General features: G+C 53.3%; 1 protein-coding gene across 1 annotated transcript in view; it reads right to left on the minus strand.

The window, feature by feature from the left end:
• Positions 1 to 1,305: 1,305 nt before the first annotated feature.
• The window catches only part of IFFO2 (intermediate filament family orphan 2), a 50,371-nt gene continuing 34,860 nt past the window's right edge, over positions 1,306 to 16,816 (minus strand). The window contains exons 3-9 of the mRNA XM_030912941.1: positions 16,653 to 16,748; positions 15,337 to 15,477; positions 13,876 to 14,015; positions 8,936 to 9,056; positions 8,386 to 8,478; positions 7,340 to 7,470; positions 1,306 to 5,685 (exon numbers count right to left, since the gene is read on the minus strand). Of these exons, the coding sequence (XP_030768801.1) occupies positions 5,580 to 5,685; positions 7,340 to 7,470; positions 8,386 to 8,478; positions 8,936 to 9,056; positions 13,876 to 14,015; positions 15,337 to 15,477; positions 16,653 to 16,748 (828 nt within the window). The 3' untranslated portion in view covers positions 1,306 to 5,579. The remainder of the gene's footprint in view (positions 5,686 to 7,339; positions 7,471 to 8,385; positions 8,479 to 8,935; positions 9,057 to 13,875; positions 14,016 to 15,336; positions 15,478 to 16,652; positions 16,749 to 16,816) is intronic.

The raw sequence follows: 16,816 nt of genomic DNA on the forward strand, positions 1-16,816 counted from the left end.
CCCTCTAGTGTGCGCCCGGCCCTCTAGTGTGCGCCCCGGGTCAGGTGGGCGTCCCCCTGACTTCTTTCAAGCTGCCAGTGGTTTGTGCGAGGCCGGAAACCTGTCCGCTTCCAGACTCCTCGACCCCGCAGGGCCACAGCGCGGCCAGCCCCCTGCTGCTTCCAGGGGGACGCAATGAGGCTGGAATGAGCCTGCCTTCCAGCCTCATTGGACAGGACCCAGCCGCCCTCCACCTATCCGCCAGGCCCGGCGCCGGCCAGCTTCTTAGCTTTCTTGCAGATTACGATCAATGCAATATAAAACCTGAGCTGGCCAAAGCTTAGCTTTTCATTTTAAAGCCTTTGGCCGCAAAACCAGTTGTTCCTGAGCCTTTTACCCTCGAGTAAAAATGTCAGCTTTCCAAAATGTTGTGTGCTTGGTAAACACTGGAATGCTATTTAAAACTTGGATTCTGAAGTCTTCTCTGATGACGAGGTCTCAGGGACTCAATCCATTCCTAAAGTAATGTTACGTTTCCTTACTCTCTCTTCTAATTTGTTTATATTTCTTCCAGCAGCATGAACCGGGCATCTGCTTAGGAGTCAGTTCCGATGCTGATTCTGGTTCCTCAGTAGGGCACCAGGCAGACTACATATCCTTTCCGGGCCTCAGTTTCCTCATCTGTAAAACGGAGGTAATAATAGCCAACTCACAATGCCCCCATGATCTTAGGCCACTTCTTTTTCTCCAGATTACACCATTTAAGATACTTTGGGAGAATTTAAACATTTAAATGAAGAGTTGGAGAGGGAAAAGTGCCAAGTATTAGGAATGGCAAAAAGCAGCTTGGAATTGGTGGCGGCTATTTGTCTTCATCTTTGGAGAAGACCCTAGACAGGTGGGCTCAGTTCACATTAGGGCAATGTTGCCCTGAACGTGCCCATTAACAAGAAAAACTAGAACGCTGGATAGTGTCAAATCCAGAGCCTGGGAAGGTGACCTCCTGTGGGCACGTTGGAGAGCCTGGAGAAATGGGGACTTTGTGGTTAAAAGGCCATCAGTTCCAAACCAGGCCAAGCCAGTTACTGAGCCTGTGATGTCTCGGGTCCTCTCTTCCCCTTCAGTAAAATGTGTGTAATGATTCCTGCTTTATCATCTTCCAAAGCTTTTATTGTGAGCTACAAATGTAACAGGTGATATGACATCCCCTATTTTATGGCTAATTAGCTAATGAGTTTGAGTGTTTCTGTGACCCTCAGTCCTCTTACCCCTCCCCCAACAGCAGATTCATCTTCTATTTAAAAACAAAAACAAAAAAAAGCACCATCAGTTCTAAGACACTTGACTTTATTTAAAAGAAGCCAATATACAGGATATAAAGGGCATGATATTTACAACAGTACAGTAAACAGGTTGGTTTCCGGTAGGATCAGTAGTCTTTCCGTGAGTATAAACCCCCCTTCCCTGTGATGCTAGACCCAGCTGGCAGACAACAGCAACGGTGGGGCAGGATGGAATCATGGGGTATAAAGTCTCCCTGGATGGGGCTAAAAATCAGGTAGATGCAGAAACGTCCACAAGGGGTCTTGCAGGGAAGGGCTTTGCCTCCTTTCTTTGAGGGCTTGGGAGGGAGGGGTCTTGGTGAGGGATTTGCCCAGAACTAACACACAGCCCACCCTAAGCCTGGAAATCATCCATTCATAGAAAATTCCCTTCCAGAGAGAATCTGGCTTTACCTGCACCCACCCAGCCCCCTCCAGACTCCCTACTTCAGGAGACAGCTCTTCCAGAGCCAGAGCTTGGTGTCTCAAGGGGGAAGACCCCTGTCCTAGGAAACCCCCAGCACCCTGATCCCTCCCCCAGGACCCTGGGGGGAGCACAGCAAGGACTGTATCCCAGGCTTGGCCTGGCGTAGGCACAGCCAGGGCTGAGCTATGAGCATCTTATGCCATTTCCACTCCTACTCCAGCTGCCTGACCACCTGGGACCCATGAAGGCCCAGGCTCCAAGGAAGTCATGTACTCCCACTGTCACCCGTGCTCTGCTGCCTCCCAACCCTCTCCCAGCGCAGCTGAGTTGGAAATGGATCTCGGCAGACCAGAGTCAGAGTGACTCATCAGAGCCCACCCCCAGAGCCCAGCTTGTCCCCTCCCTAGTGTGCCTTGTCCCCTCCCCCATCCACCACACTTCTGAATTTCCCGCAGCCTACCCCAAGACTTCCCAGAAACTGAGGGGTCAGAGGAGAGGAGAATGGGGTGAAGTGGGACCTACAGTCTGCTGAAGCTGCTCATGGGTGTTAATGACCAAAAGTGAGGACAGAAGACGAGGCATGGGGAGGGGAATGGGTTCTATTCAATCTGGCAACAACATGCACCATTTCTCGTCCACAGGAGAATGCTGGGCTACCACAACTGCCTACCCTAGATTAAAAAACCCTTCCTTTCATAAAAATAGATGAGAGTCTCTTGCTTTATAAATAGATTACATTTAGCTTAAGTTACATCTTATAATCTTCCCCCACCCCACCCCCTCTCCTCCCATTCCAAGCGTAAGTGGTTGAATTCTCCCTAGGTCATCTGAGTGCTACCCACAGAGTTAGTCCGTGATGGATTTGGTCCTTCAGGGACCTCACGACATTTTCTCAAGACAAGAAAGAAAATGTTGGCTGGCCAATAATATTTTTCTCTGTTTGGAGTCTCAGAAGAGAGAGAGAGAGAGTGTGTGTGTGTGTGTGTGTGTGTGTGTGTGTGTGTGTATTTCACAACCAACCAGGGAGCCAAATGGATGCTAGTCTTCCTATCCCTCCCCAATCCTCTGTTTGTATAAAACCCCCAAAAATAGGAGACAGAGGGCAGCGCAGGAGAGCCCATCTGAGAACAATTCTAAAATACCAGTGTCAATATGACACTGGGCTTAGAAATAGAAAGTCAAAACGAAGTATTTACAGCTTTACAAAGGATGGACCAATTCGTCCCAGCTAGGACTGGTGCTGCCCCAGCGAGCTTTGGGGTCTTTCTTGGCAAGCTGTGGGCTCATGGTGAGGGGACAAGCACAGCCCACTGGCATTAACTGAAAAAAGCATGTGGTGGAGAGGCAGGCAGTCAGGCAGGCCGGACCCAGGAACCAGCCCAGGAGGCAGGCCCATCACACTCTGGCTTACCCTCTCCCACCCACCTGCCCCAAGTCCTCACTCCCAAGAGGAGAGCAGATATTAAAAGCCAGCAGGAAGGGACTTTCAGGCCAGGATCTCTTTCTGGCTCCTGCCATTTTCAAACTCCCTAGAGTACCCTAGTTCTCAAAGACAAATGACCTATGTATACAAGGAGGAAAGTAAAAATAATACCGCCGGACACCGATCACCACAGTAACCTGTTACCCTCCAACGCTAACACTGCTGCCTTACAGTCTTAACTCTAAAGATATGTCTGTTACCCTCCCACCACCTTGGGGAACAACCCAGGGCTGGCTTCCACGCTGCCCACGAAACTCCCACACCACACTGTCCAACGCCTCCCTCAGCCCCGGACGGAGGAGACCCACGAGGGCAGATGTTTTCCTGCCCTCGTGGAAACGGAAAATCTTTTTAGCAGCTGAGGTTCAAGCCCAACTGGCTCTGATAACCTTTGGTTAAAATAAAAATTCAACAACAATAACAACAAGAATCAGGTATGTTTGAACCCTGTAACCTTTAGAACAAGGGTCAGTGAGGAGGAGAGAGAAGAGCCATCTCTCTTCCAAAACCATTGTCCCTCCAAGTACCTGCCAAAGGGAACTGTTTGGCTAACAGGAGATGCTGACTATGGAAGAGTCACAGCCAGACTGCCGCAGGGGACCTGTGGGAGGTGCCCCCAGCAACATAAAACAAAGGAAAAAACTCATGACAAAGGCCACCAAATCGTGATAAATTACATCACACGTAGTCACTAACACATTCTCACGCTCTCTCTACGTGTATCTATTATGTACAGTATTTTTAAGACTGTAACACAGGTGGGGGAAACAGAAAACAGAGAAGACCCTTAAAGGCCCTGGACCTCTGGGGACCACAATCCCAGTCAAACCCAGATCCCCCTCCTCTGCCTCCAGACAAGGCAGAGGGACCCAAGTTCTAGTCCTTGGGCACATTTTGCTACTTTGACCACTAGAGGGAGCTCCTGGGACAACAAAAAATTAAAATTGGCAACAGACCCATTGCAGTAGGTAAAAAAGGTTAAAAAATAATAATAAAGCAAAGCCTGCTCAGCTGGCTCCAAGCTGAGATTTGGAAGGGGGAGGGTCGCCACACAGTGCCCTTCAATGCAGGCCCACTCAAGCCATTCAAGTCTTGGGGGATACTGGCTCAGATCAACACCCTGACTGGCCAGTCAAGGGAATTGCTGAGAGAGGCTTGTGTGTGTCCAGGAGCAGAAAGAGGATGGCCCTCACTCCAGCTCCTGCCCTGCCAGCAGCCCACCAGGCCTCTCTCCTGCTAGCGGCCAAAAGCAGGCAACTGCCGGACAGTCCTAATCCAAGGCGGGTAGAAGGGAGCAGAGACCGGGCCTGGCCCCTTCAGACTTTCTCACAGAGAAATTACAGATCTCTAACCCTCTATTGTTGACTGGCGACGGAGGGAAGAACATCAAGTTATCAGGGCAATAAAAGACCCCCTTGGTCCCTGCCCTGAACCCGCAGAGGCCCCGAAGAGAGCAAGCGGTCAGGCAGGCCAGTGCCTTGCGGGAACCCCGGCCTCCTGACCAACCTCAGCCAAACCCACGCTACCCAGTCAGTGCTGCGACACAGATCACCCTAACCCTGGCCTCCCTCCCAGCTCCAGGGGGAAGCCAGGAGCCCAGGAGAGGTTCTGCCTTCCACAATGATATAAGGCAAGCTGCTTTTGTTGTTTGTTTTGTTTTTTGCATAGTAGTTTAAACACAGTGAGGCTCCGCCTTCCCTCACAGTGCCTTTTCCCTTCAACTTTGCCACTCGATCCCCCAAAAATTAAAATGTGTCTTCCTTCCCTTCCTTCCACCTTTCTCTCCTTCAGGGAGTGAGAAAATTGGGGTGGTCCCTACCCAGGCCTAGAAAGCTCACAGAGGCAAGCGGCTCCTTCCTGGGGGTTGGCAGAGCACCCCAAGCCCCAGGCTGGTCTGGGCTGGCTCAGGAGGAAGGGAGGGCGTAGCCCATGGCCAGTCAGAGGAGCAGGTGGGACGGACGGCAGAAACCACATTATACCACGGCCGGCCGGCCCGGCCCTCACCTTAGAGTTCTGTATAAAAACACCTGCTAGGAATAATTCTTTGGAGCTCAAAGTGGCTCAGCTTAAGGGAGAAGGCACAGTTAACACTGCAAAGTCCGCACAGAAGTCTGCATTTGTAATGTGGAGAACAATAGAAATTGACAGCACCATTCCTTGGGTGGGTGGGGGATGGAGACGGGGCACCCGTTGGTGGTGTGGAAGGAAGGAAGGAAGCAGCAGTCCCTCGGGGCCTCCAGAGAAGGGAGGGCAGAGAAAGTCTGTGTGGTGCGGCTTCGAACCCCACTCCAAGGGGCCTTCCTGGACCCATGAGGAGAGGTGGCAGGGCCCCATCACCAAGACCACCAGGCTGGCAGGGCCTCAGTCATCAGCTGACCATGGGCTCCACATCTGCCTCCCGCTCGAACTCATCCTGGATCTCATCTGTACTTCCTGAGTCGCTGCTGGCCACGGAGCTGGGGGACGGTGAATTCCTGAGAAGCACAAGAGAGTGGGGAAATTCAGAGAGCAGCCCTGGACCTCTGAAGGGTCAAGGAGTGGGAAGGCTGAGCTGCCACTTCTATAATATCTACCCTTAGAGGAGCCTCGCCCGGAGCTCCTGCCTCACTCAGCTATCCTTAAGATCATTTAAGCTCACGAGGTAACCCCCTGCACCGCCCCCTACTTGGTCTGGTTGTGTTGACTTCTCTAGGAAGAAAATCCCTTGGGAGCTGGACCGTGGATCAAGTTTGACTGTTACTCTCCAAGCACTTAACCCAGGTCTGGGCACATAGTAGGTGCTCAGTAAACCCTGGATGACTCAGCGCTCAAAAGGAGGCTATGCAGGATACAGTTAACATCACTGGGCTGCAGTTCTGGTTCTATCTCAGATGAGCTGGGGGTGGGGGAGCTTGGGCAAGCTGTTTAACCTGCCTAAGTGTCTGCTCTTCTGTCTGAATAATGGAGATAACCACAGTGGGTTCTGCGGGTTCAAGGAGTTAAAGGTCTGAAAGGCAAGGCCACGGCCCTGCACACAGATCTGCTCCCCACAGGGCTGTCCCTCCCTCTCATACAGTAATGCAGCAAAACGAGGAAAACAACGACAATGTATTTGTGCTGTGTGGCAGGCATTCTCTGCATATTAGCTCATTCTCAGCATGGCTGTCCCCCGACAAGGCTGTGTGTCCTTGAAGGCAGGGGCTCTGCTTTGTGTGCCATGCCTGACACATGTCAGTCTCCTGGGGACAGGTCCTGGGTTGGAAGAAGATGATATGGTTTGGCTGTGTTCCCACCCAGATCTCATCTGGAATTGTAGTTCCCATAATCCCCACGTGTCATGAGAGGGACCAGTTAGAGATAATTGAATCATGGGGGCGGTTTCCCCATCCTGTTCTCGTGACAGTGAGTTAGTTCTCATGAGATCTGACGGTTTTATAAGGGAGTGTCCCCTTTGCTAGGCACTCATTCGCTCCCCTGCTGCCCTGTGAAGAGGCGCCTTCTGCCATGATTATAAGTTTCCTGAGGCCTCCCCAGCCATGTGGAACGGTGAGTCAATTAACCCTCTTTCCTTTATAAATTACCCAGTCTCAGGCATTTTTTTTTTTTTTGAGATGGGGTCTTGCTATGTTGCCCAAGCTAGCCTTGAACTCCTGGGCTCAAGTGATCCTCCCACCTCAGCCTCCCAAAGTGCTGGGATTACAGGTGTGAGCCACCACGCTGAGTCTCAGGCAGTTCTTTATAGCACCATGAGAACAGACTAACAGATGGCAAAGGAAGGGAAATCACTTTCTGTGAGCAAACAGGAGCATGCCCCGTCCGCCTCCTCGCTCCCAGCTCAGCAGAAAATGGGGCTTCGGCTCCTTGAGGGCGAGGGCTGTACTCACCGGCCCCACCGTCTTCCACAGAGCAGGCCTTTGACAAGTATCTATTGAATCAACAAGGGGCAGGGTGGTGGTGGGACTTGCATGAGGTTAGATATGTAAGGCATCTAGCACATAGGTGTGCTAACAGTCACTGGATGTATGTATGGACGGACGGACAGACAGACAGAGAGATAGGTTGGCAGTATGAAACATGGCCGAGTTGCAGCCTTGGGAATTCCCCTCCAAGGACGCCATAGCTGAATCCCCTGGGAGGACAGGCGGGTACCTGTCTGCGGAGCCTTTGATGAGCCGGCGGCAGGTCTCCATCTGCACATCCAGTCCTCGCTTCATGCTGCACATCTCCATGTACTCATGCAGGTGTCGGTTCATGTCACTCTTGGCTGTGGCCAGCTCCAGCTGGGAGGAACCAATGAGGAATAAGGGTGAGGGCAAGTCATCCTCATGGCAGAAGCCTCAGCAACCTCCCATCCTGGATTCCTCAGGGATGGTGCCATTGAGTCCACCACTGGACACCACACCATCAGGACCCGGCCTCTGGACATCAACCTCCCTCACCCTCTGCTCTCTGCACATGGTTCCACGTCCCCTAGAACTCCTTCTGGCCAAAGGGGAATGGTTGCCTAGCAATCCCAGCAGCAGCCTGGCTCTGATGTGCCCCACCCGGTTCTGAGAACTCGGTATCTCTGGGTTCCTTTATCCAGACCTGATTACAAAAATCCTGAAGGCTTTTTCATGTTTCTGGCTCTTGTCCTCTATCAAGTGATACTTCCTCTAGGGAAGGAGCTGGGCTTCCCTTTCTCCTGCACAATAGCAATGACTGTCATTTATAGAAATGATCATGTGCACAGCCTCTGGAGCCAGAAAGAATTGTACTTCAATGCTGCTTCCTGGCTGCAAGGCCTTGGGCAAGTCACTTGGTCTCTTCCAACCTCATCTCCTCCTCTGTAAAAGGGGTGCATAGTGCCTACTGCATAGGGTGGAGGTAAGGATACCGGGTGTACTCAGCACCTTGCGTCACTCACTATCACTCAAATGTCAGCTCTGTGGTTATTATGGGATCGTCTTCTCAACTACATATATTCTTTTTAATTCTCTGAGGCAGGCAAGGATCACCACCCCCATTTGACAGATTAGGAAACTGAGGCCCTAAGAAATATGTTAGTCACCCCTGAGGCCTCCTGACTCCCAATCCTATGCCTGTCCCACTCTACCAGCCCCTGCCCATGACACATGGGCATTTGGTCGCCAGGGTCTCAACCACGTGGACCTCAGGAGAGCCTCACAAGTGGGCTCCACATCCCGAGCCCTCACCTCGATCTGACCTATCGTTTCCTGGTACTCCTTGTCTCTCGTCTTGAAGAAGGATTCGGTCTCGTGGATCAAGTTGCCCAAGTTTTCCTCTTGCTGGGGAAATAGAACAAAGGGGACAGTTTATTTTATTTATTGATTTATTTTTGAGACGGAGTCTTGCTCTGTCACCCAGGCTGGAGTGCAGAGTACGATCTCGGCTCACTACAACCTCTGGTTCCTGAATTCAAGAGATTCTCCTGCCTCAGCCTCCCGAGTAGTTGGGATTACAGGTGCACACCACCAGGCCTGGCTAATTTTTATATTTTTAGTAGAGGTGGGGTTTCACCATGTTGGCCAGGCTGGTCTCAAACTCCCGACCTCAGGTGATCCGCCCACCTCGGCCTCCCAAAGTGCTGGGATTACAGGCGTGAGCCACCGTGCCCGGCCCAAAGGGGATAGTTTAGCTGGGTGGTGAGGGCTGTAGGAAAATAACAGGGATGAGGGACCATTGAAAGGAGGTGCCCCCCAGGTCCCTAGTCCTGGCCTTTGGGAAGCCAGGTGCCGGGCTCACCTCGCCCTGCAGGTCGATGGTCGGATTGCAGTTGGTGAAATCCTCCCAGAGCAGCAGCGTGTCTTCATTCTCTTCCCACGTCAGGCTGTCACAGTCGTCGTCAAAGTCAAAGGTCTCCCGCCTGTGGGGGTGACACCAGAGGGCATGACTGAACAGAAGCCAGGCTCCAGGGACCCATACAGGGGACAGAAAGGGGCAGCTGCCCAATAGGTACACACCTTCAAGGCTGTCCTCAGAAAAGACAGGGGTAGTAGCCAAAGGGGACATTCGCCATATCCAAAAGGAGTTTAACTCTTTTAAAATGCAGAATGTATTTATGTATTGTTTGTACAATTAAAAATGTGGTTTTTTTCTAATGTCAGGCTTTAATTAATTGGGACTAAAGATATTTTCCTCCAAGTCCAATCTTGCAATTTTCCTCATTCATTTAACAGCTATTTCTTGAGCCCCTCGTTTGAGTGAGATGCTCAATATAATATCATCTTCTCTGCAATTTGGGAAGGTTGGTATTATTCCTATTTTACAGATGAAAAAATGGTGGCTCAGAAAGGATAACTCAACTGTCTAAAGTCACACAGCTAGCATGTAGCAGAAACAGGCTAGAATGCCAAATGTTTCCTACAGCCTTTTCCTCCCCATCAAGACACTCCCCAAGCACCTGTTAGGTGCTGGGCACTGGGCCAGCCACTAAGCATGCAGTAAAATGCAACGCCCTCAAAACAATTCCACCCTCAAAACAATCCCATGAGGTAAGCATAACTATCATTCCCATTTCACAGGTGAGAAAACAGAGGCTCAGAGGGATTGAGTGGCCTTCTAGAACAATACATGCTGGAAACGAGATTTGAATTCAAAGCCTGGGAGATGTCAAGACCTCCCTATTGGCTAGAACCAGAAGTAGGTTAACCAACCATGCAGGTTTGCCTGGGACTAAGGGGTTCCCAAGATGCATTGGTTACTCCAACTGGAGGAGACCTAAAGATCAGCTCATCCAACATACCCCTCTTTCCAAGGGGAAGGCTGAGTCTGTAGGAGTGAAATCACTTGACCCAGGGCATCGGTAGCACACGACAGTGTGGACCCTGTCTCCAGGCTGCCCTCCCAGGGCTCTCCCCATTGCCCGCCCTCCCTGAACTCCTTCCTGGATCCTCCGGGGCAATGAGTGTTCCCAATGGACTGGGTTGGGGACTGGGCAGGTCCCAAGAAGGCTGTCTGGTAAAAAGCTGCCTTGAGCGCCCCCTGGAGTCAGGCAGGGCCGGCTCCCCTCCAAAAGCCATTCCCACAGCAGTCCATAGGAGTCCAGGGTCCTGAGCTGGGGGGCGGGTGCTGGAGAGGGCCGTGTGGTCTGGAGTCACCAGGGTCCAGCCCTCACTGCATCACACACTTGATTCCTGACTTCACTTCCTTCCCAGCGTCTGGGATCTGAAGGAAACCCCAGCCAAGGGATAGGAAGCTGGAAAGGACAGAAAGACGGGCCAGAGAAGGAACTCGGAAGAGACTCCCACTTCACAAATCTGCAAGGTGGGGCTGAGGAGGAGCCTTGGCCCTGCCGGGGAAGAGTTGCACATTCCCCCTCTTCTTCTTGGTCTGAAGGCCAAACAACCGACTTGGATCAAAACAAAACACGGCTGCATGACTCAAACACTTCATCAGATCTGGCCAGGGGCAGCCTGGCTAGGTAGGTCCTGCCCACAGCTGGCGGAGATGTCCACGGGAAAGGCCCAGGGCCCCGCCTGTGGTGGGGTCAGGGTGACCTACACAGAACTGCAGAATGGGGGTGGGGGGTGATCAAAGTGATCAGAGGGTTCATTGTTTTAACTTAGGTAACTTCACAACCAGCTAAATCTAATTCCATAGTGAACCCAATTCAGCTTTATCAACACTGAGGCGCCCATTCCTGCAGCCAGCCTCGCCTGACTTGGATCTGAATGCTGTTTGCACACACTGGAGCCTTTGCCCGTGGGGCCTCCTGGCTTCCACTCTGATCTGTCTCCTTTTGTAGCTCACCCTCTTCCTGGTCAGCTTAACAATGCCCTGGGGACTTTATAAAAGCGAGGACAATAATTTCTTCAGAGAAGCCCTTTAATTTAACCACGCGGACCCAGCCTGGGGTCTCCAGGGCATACGGTCCTGTCTTAGGCTCAGAAATGCCCAGGGCAATGTTCAGAAAACCTAGACCCAACCACTGGTTCTTTCCAAAAGCCCCTATTGGCCGGGTGCAGTGGCTCATGCCTGTAATTCCAGGACTCTGGGAGGTCAAGGCGGGTGGATCACTTGAGGCCAGGAGTTTGAGACTAGCCTGGGCAACACGGTAAAACCTCGTCTCTACTAAAAAAGTACCAAAAAAAAATTAGCTGAGTGTGTTGGTGCGTGCCTGTGATCTCAGCTACTTCGGAGACTGAGGCAGGAGAATTGCTTGAACCCGGGAGGTGGAAGCTGCAGTGAGCTGACATCACACCACCACACACTCCAGCCTGGGTGACACAGCAAGGCTGTCTAAAAAAAAAAAGCCCCTCTTGGCAGGCAGCAAAAGATGAGAATATGAGATGGGGGGGTATCAAAAGAGGAATCAAGAATCTAGGGGTCTCCTTATCACCCTTAAATAGCAAACCCCTAAAATACAGCTCCCATCTCAGTTCTGTTTCAAAGGAATGGCAGGTCCAGGAAGTATCAGGCAAAAGAGTTCCTGTCCCCACCCAGTTCCAACCCTGCCCCTGCCTCCTGTCTACCTTAAAAGTCAGCCTAGAATAGGGACAGAAGAGAGAATTCTCTTCCGAGTGTGGCATGGGGGACAAAGCACTGGACCAAGAGTTGGAGGCCTAGCTCTGTCCTAACTCCACGTGTGCCCCTCTGAGGGGCCAGGCAGAGTGAGCTCTGGACTATGGAATTCTGAGCCAGCCTCAGAGCTCTGCAGGAAGGTTAGGAGAGCCCGTGCCCCTGGCTTTTGAAACAAGTGATGTCAAAGGCATCTGCTAGAAGGAACATGCCCTCTCTGGGGGGGTTCAGGAGGTGGCAGAGCCTCCCAGAGCTCTGATTGGTAGCATTTGCCGATTTCCTGCAATGGCAAATTTTAAGGTACTAACATGACATCACTGAGCCTGGAGTGGGTACAGCAGCTTCTAAGAGCTGGCACCAGCAGGTTCGCCCACCACTGACCATACCCAGCCCAGACCCTGCCACCACCCCAAGCAGCATTTCCTACTGAGAGTGCATTAGTGTGGGAGGCGGCCTGGCTCTGAATCCCAGCTCAGCCACATACTAGCTGAGCGGCGTTGCCCAAGTCCCTTCTCCTCTCAGAGTCTCAGTTTCCCTGTCTACAAAAGGCGAGTGAGACCCCATCTCCTAGGCTGGGCGTCTGGAGTCAGCAAAGTGACATTTGTGGGGCCCCGTCCAAGTGAACGTCAGGAGCCATTTCTGCAAGCCGTGTGGTCAACACAGCCAGCCCACCAAAGGCAAACTAGTGCAGGTGGGTCTGGCTAAGGTCTGCTCAAGAATGGCCCACAGGCTAGGTGAGGTAGCTCTGGCCTGTGATCCCAGCACTTTGGGAGGCTGAAGTAGGCAGATCACTTGGGGTCAGGAGTTCGAGACCAGCCTGGACAACATGGTGAAACCCTGCCTCTACTAAAAATGCAAAAATTAGCCAGGCATCATGGTGCATGCCTGTGATCCCAGCTACTTGGGAGATTGAGGCAGGAGAAACACTGGAACCCAGGAGGCAGAAGCTGCAGTGAGCCAAGATCTCGCCACTATACTCCAGTCTGGGTGACACAATGAGACTCTGTCTCAAAAAAAAAAAAAAGGAAGAAAGAAAGAAAGAAAAGAAAAGAAAAATAGCCTACAAATGGCCGGGCGCGGTGGCTCAAGCCTGTAATCCCAGCACTTTGGGAGGCCGAGACGGGCGGATCACGAGGTCAGGAGATCGAGACCATCCTGGCTAACACGGTGAAACCCCGTCTCTACTAAAAATACAAAAAACTAGCCGGGCGAGGTGGCGGGCGCCTGTAGTCCCAGCTACTCCGGAGGCTGAGGCAGGAGAATGGTGTAAACCCGGGAGGCGGAGCTTGCAGTGAGCTGAGATCCGGCCACTGCACTCCAGCCTGGGAGACAGAGCCAGACTCCGTCTCAAAAAAAAAAAAAAAAAAAAAAAAAAAGCCTACAAATAAGACCACATCTGTCATTGCCCCTTCTGGGTTCATGACATCCTTAGACACAGACATGTTTACACATGACCAGGGAGGGGACAGCCCAGCCCCTGTATCTCATGGGCAAGAACACCCATTCTCCCACCGCTTTTTTGGAGGAAGCTTTCAAAGGAAAGGCAGGAGAATGGTAGACAGGGAACATAAAGGACGCTGGTGAATGGAAGAGTATGCACCTGTCCAGATTCAGCAGCTGCCATCCAGCCCTGTTAAACTGTGCCCCAGGTTCAGCAATGCCTGACCTCTTCAAGCTTCCAAGAGAGGCTGAACATATGAAATTTCCCAAATTACAAATGTTGAAAATGAATCTTGGCTGGGTGCAGTGGTTTACCCCTGTAAGCCCAGCACTTTGGGAGGCCGAGGCAGGAGCATCGCTTGAGCTCAGGGAGTTGAGATCAGCCTAGGCAACACGGTAAGACCCTGTCTGTACAAACAAAATTTAAAATTAGCTGGGCATGATGGCACATGCCTGTAGTCCCAACTATTTGGGAGGCTGAGATGAAAGGATCCCTAAACCCAAGAGGCTGAGGCTGCAGTGAGCTGTGATCATACCACCGCCCTCCAGCCTCCAGCCTGGGTGACAAAGTGAGACCCTGTCTCAAAAAAAAAAAAAAAAAAAAAGGAAATGAATCCAAATTCTTCCAGTGCTGCAGGCTACTCTCAGCCCAAGCCTTCCCGTTCACCGCCCCTGCCCAAGCAATCCGGGGAAACAGAGAGTGTGCAGGCCACGGGGATACTCACAGCTGGTTAAACATACGCTTCATCTCATCGGTAATGTTCATGGAGCCGACCTCGTCGTCCGAGAACCGGTTCACCTCCCCGTCCTGCTCGGAGATGTCATCATCGGAAGCCACCTTACGTTCTTTCTTTTTGGGGACCACCTGAACCGGAAAGGAAGCAATCAAGGTAACTGGGGGGCTCGGCTAGGATGGAGGGGAGGGGTGAACTGGGAAGGGAGCCGGCATCTCACAGGATGATGAGCGTGACTGGGGCCGGCCAGTGCCAGGAAAGGTGCAGGTCCTCTAAGAAGCAGGCGGCGTTAGCAGGAAGCGTGAGGTGGGAGACATGCAAGGGGACACAGACGGGCTGGACTCTTCCCTGCCCTGGGCGGCCTGGTGGGTGCGCCGGCTCAGCTCGCCCTTTTACCACAGAAGCAACCCCACAGTTTGGAGAGAGGAGCAGGCCAGACCAGGACACAGAGTCACCTGGGATATCTCAGAGCCAGCCAGAGAGATGGAGAACCCCTGACAAAGGCCATACGGCCCCATGCTGCCCAGAGCCCTCCTGCTCACATGCAAAGGCAAAGGACAGGCGGGCCAAGGTTCACCAAAAGCTTCCACTCCAAGCAGACAAGCCACGAGCAAACGAAGCCTGCATTGGCCTCCCCTGCTTCCCGGCAGAGGGACAGCAAGAAGGCATGGAGGTGGAGAGAGGGCCCCAGGGAGGCCCGGATCTGGCCCAGCGACGTCAGAGTCACACACACAGAGCGACAACACACCGTATTGCCCTGGGCTCAAGCAAAAGCCAAACCACAACCCGAAACTCAAGAAGCAGCCTCTGGAGAATGACATGTGCCTCATTCGGCTGGACTGGCCCCCCAAGCCCTCTCCAGAAGACAGCCTCACTGGCGCTAACCTGATCGCCGTCTCTCGGGGGCACCCACACTTGCACGTTAGGTCGGGGGGGTATCGAGAGCCTCTTTAGGGGGGAATGAAAAATAGTCAGAGGCCAACAGCTCCCCTTCTGAACTCTGAGGCCCCTCTACCAGAGCTCAGGCCAGCTCCCCGAGTTCTCCCCATAACCTGGCCAGGGTTCCCCAACCGTGGGGATGATGCCCAGTTCTAGCACCCAGAGGAAGGAACAGGAAATGGTGCAGTGGGTACAGTGTAGGCTGGTGAACCAAGCCCTGGAGGGGCAGGAGACTGATTTCTGCCACTTCCTTCCTTGAGCACAGCACATCATCCTCTGGGCCTCGGTCTCCCCAGCCATAGGATGAAGCAGTCAGACGAGCCTATGAGTCCAGGGGAGCCTGATTCTACGTTTACCTGGGGAGGCCACAGGGTCAGGTAGTGCTGCCTCTCGGGGAAGGGGAGGGAGTGAGTGGGATGTGGAGGGAAACAGGGGTTGGCTGGGCAGGGCTGGAGGCCAGGGCTGCTCTGGGAGAGCGGGGAGTTGGCTGGTGAGCAGGGCAGCCCTAGTCACCTGGAAGATCTTGGACACGTCTTCCGAGTTCCGCTGCTGTGCGACATCGCACAGCTTGGCCGTGATATCGATTCGGCGGCAGATGTCCATGTCCACCTTCATGGCCTTTTCTTGGATCTTTGTGTCCAGGTCTGTCATGGGCTGCAGGGAGGACAGCAGGGTTTACATGAGCGAGGGATGGAGCAAGCCTGGGGGGCTGGGCAGAGAGGTGGGGAGACCCCTAGGTGTCAGCAGAGATGGTGCGGGGAGGCCTCCAGAGTCCGAGGGTGCCTTAGGCTTTTCCGTGGAGTGGGGGGCTGCGGCGCTGCTCAGGGTGGGATGGGGTCGGGGCCTTGGGAGTCGGGGGCCAGTGTGACACCGTGTGTGCTGCTCTCCCTAAGGGCTGGAAGGCATCCTCCCAGCAGACACAGGATCCATGTTTACTTTGTTAGAGCAAAGAAAAAAGAAAGCCAAACTCCCGCTGGAGAAAGAGAGCCCTTCTTTTCCCGCCCGCACACCCTACCTGTCCCCGACACAGGCAGCTCTCTCTCTCTTGGATGCCTCCCACGACCAGCAGTGGGAGTCACTGAGGACCACAGGGTGGATCCCCTTGGACACAAGTGAGAGGGAGCCCAGTGGCCTCCAACTAGGGTCCTGAGAGGCTTCTACCAACCTCACCCAGCTTCATGCCCCTCCACACCGGGAGCCATGCCAGGCTCACTCACCCACGTCTGGCCCCTTCTGCCTTCTGGTGGGGTCTCCCCCTGTACTGCCCACTGTTGGAAGGAGGAGACCTGGGTCCCCAGCAGCAAGAAGCCCTTTGCTGCCAATAGCTCCCCCCACCCACGGATACTCAGAGGGGCCCCAGATTGTCAAAAAGACACGCACGCCGGCCTTTCCTGACCTCACAGAGCAACCCTGCTGAAGGCCGCTGGGCCTGCGAGTCTCTCAGGCCCGCACAGACCAGACGGCACCAGGCCCAACCTGCCAGACACCCCACTGCACCCAGACACCAAGGCCTGCCCTCATCAAGGCGAGCTGGGAAGGAGTGGGAGCAAACACACACAGACCATCAGGGGAGCCCGGGGGAGGGCGGGATGGGTTAAGCGGCAGATTAATGCATCTCTACTCAGACCAAGGGAAGCGGAAGTGGGGAGGGGGTGGGAGGAGGGTGCCTGGTCTCTGATGCATCCAATGCATCCGTCATCCTCACGGTCAAACACAGCCAGCCAGGATTCTAACTAGAAGCCGAGCTCCAGAGCCTCGGAGGGAATGAAGCATTTTGCATGATGGGTGTGGGGAGGTCATGACACCCAGGGGCGGCGGGCGGCACTTACGTCACTCATAAGCCCCTTAAACACCACCAGCTCGGCCTTGAGCCGCTCGATCTTCTCGTTCATCTCCTCCTGGATGGCATCAGCCTCCTGTGCTGCCTGCGGGGACGGAGATGGGGAGGCTTCAGAGGGGCCAGGTCCTCTGGGGATAGAAGGGTCTGGACACC

Source organism: Rhinopithecus roxellana, chromosome 12 (assembly GCF_007565055.1).
Source record: "Rhinopithecus roxellana isolate Shanxi Qingling chromosome 12, ASM756505v1, whole genome shotgun sequence".
NCBI classification, from domain to species: domain Eukaryota; kingdom Metazoa; phylum Chordata; class Mammalia; order Primates; family Cercopithecidae; genus Rhinopithecus; species Rhinopithecus roxellana.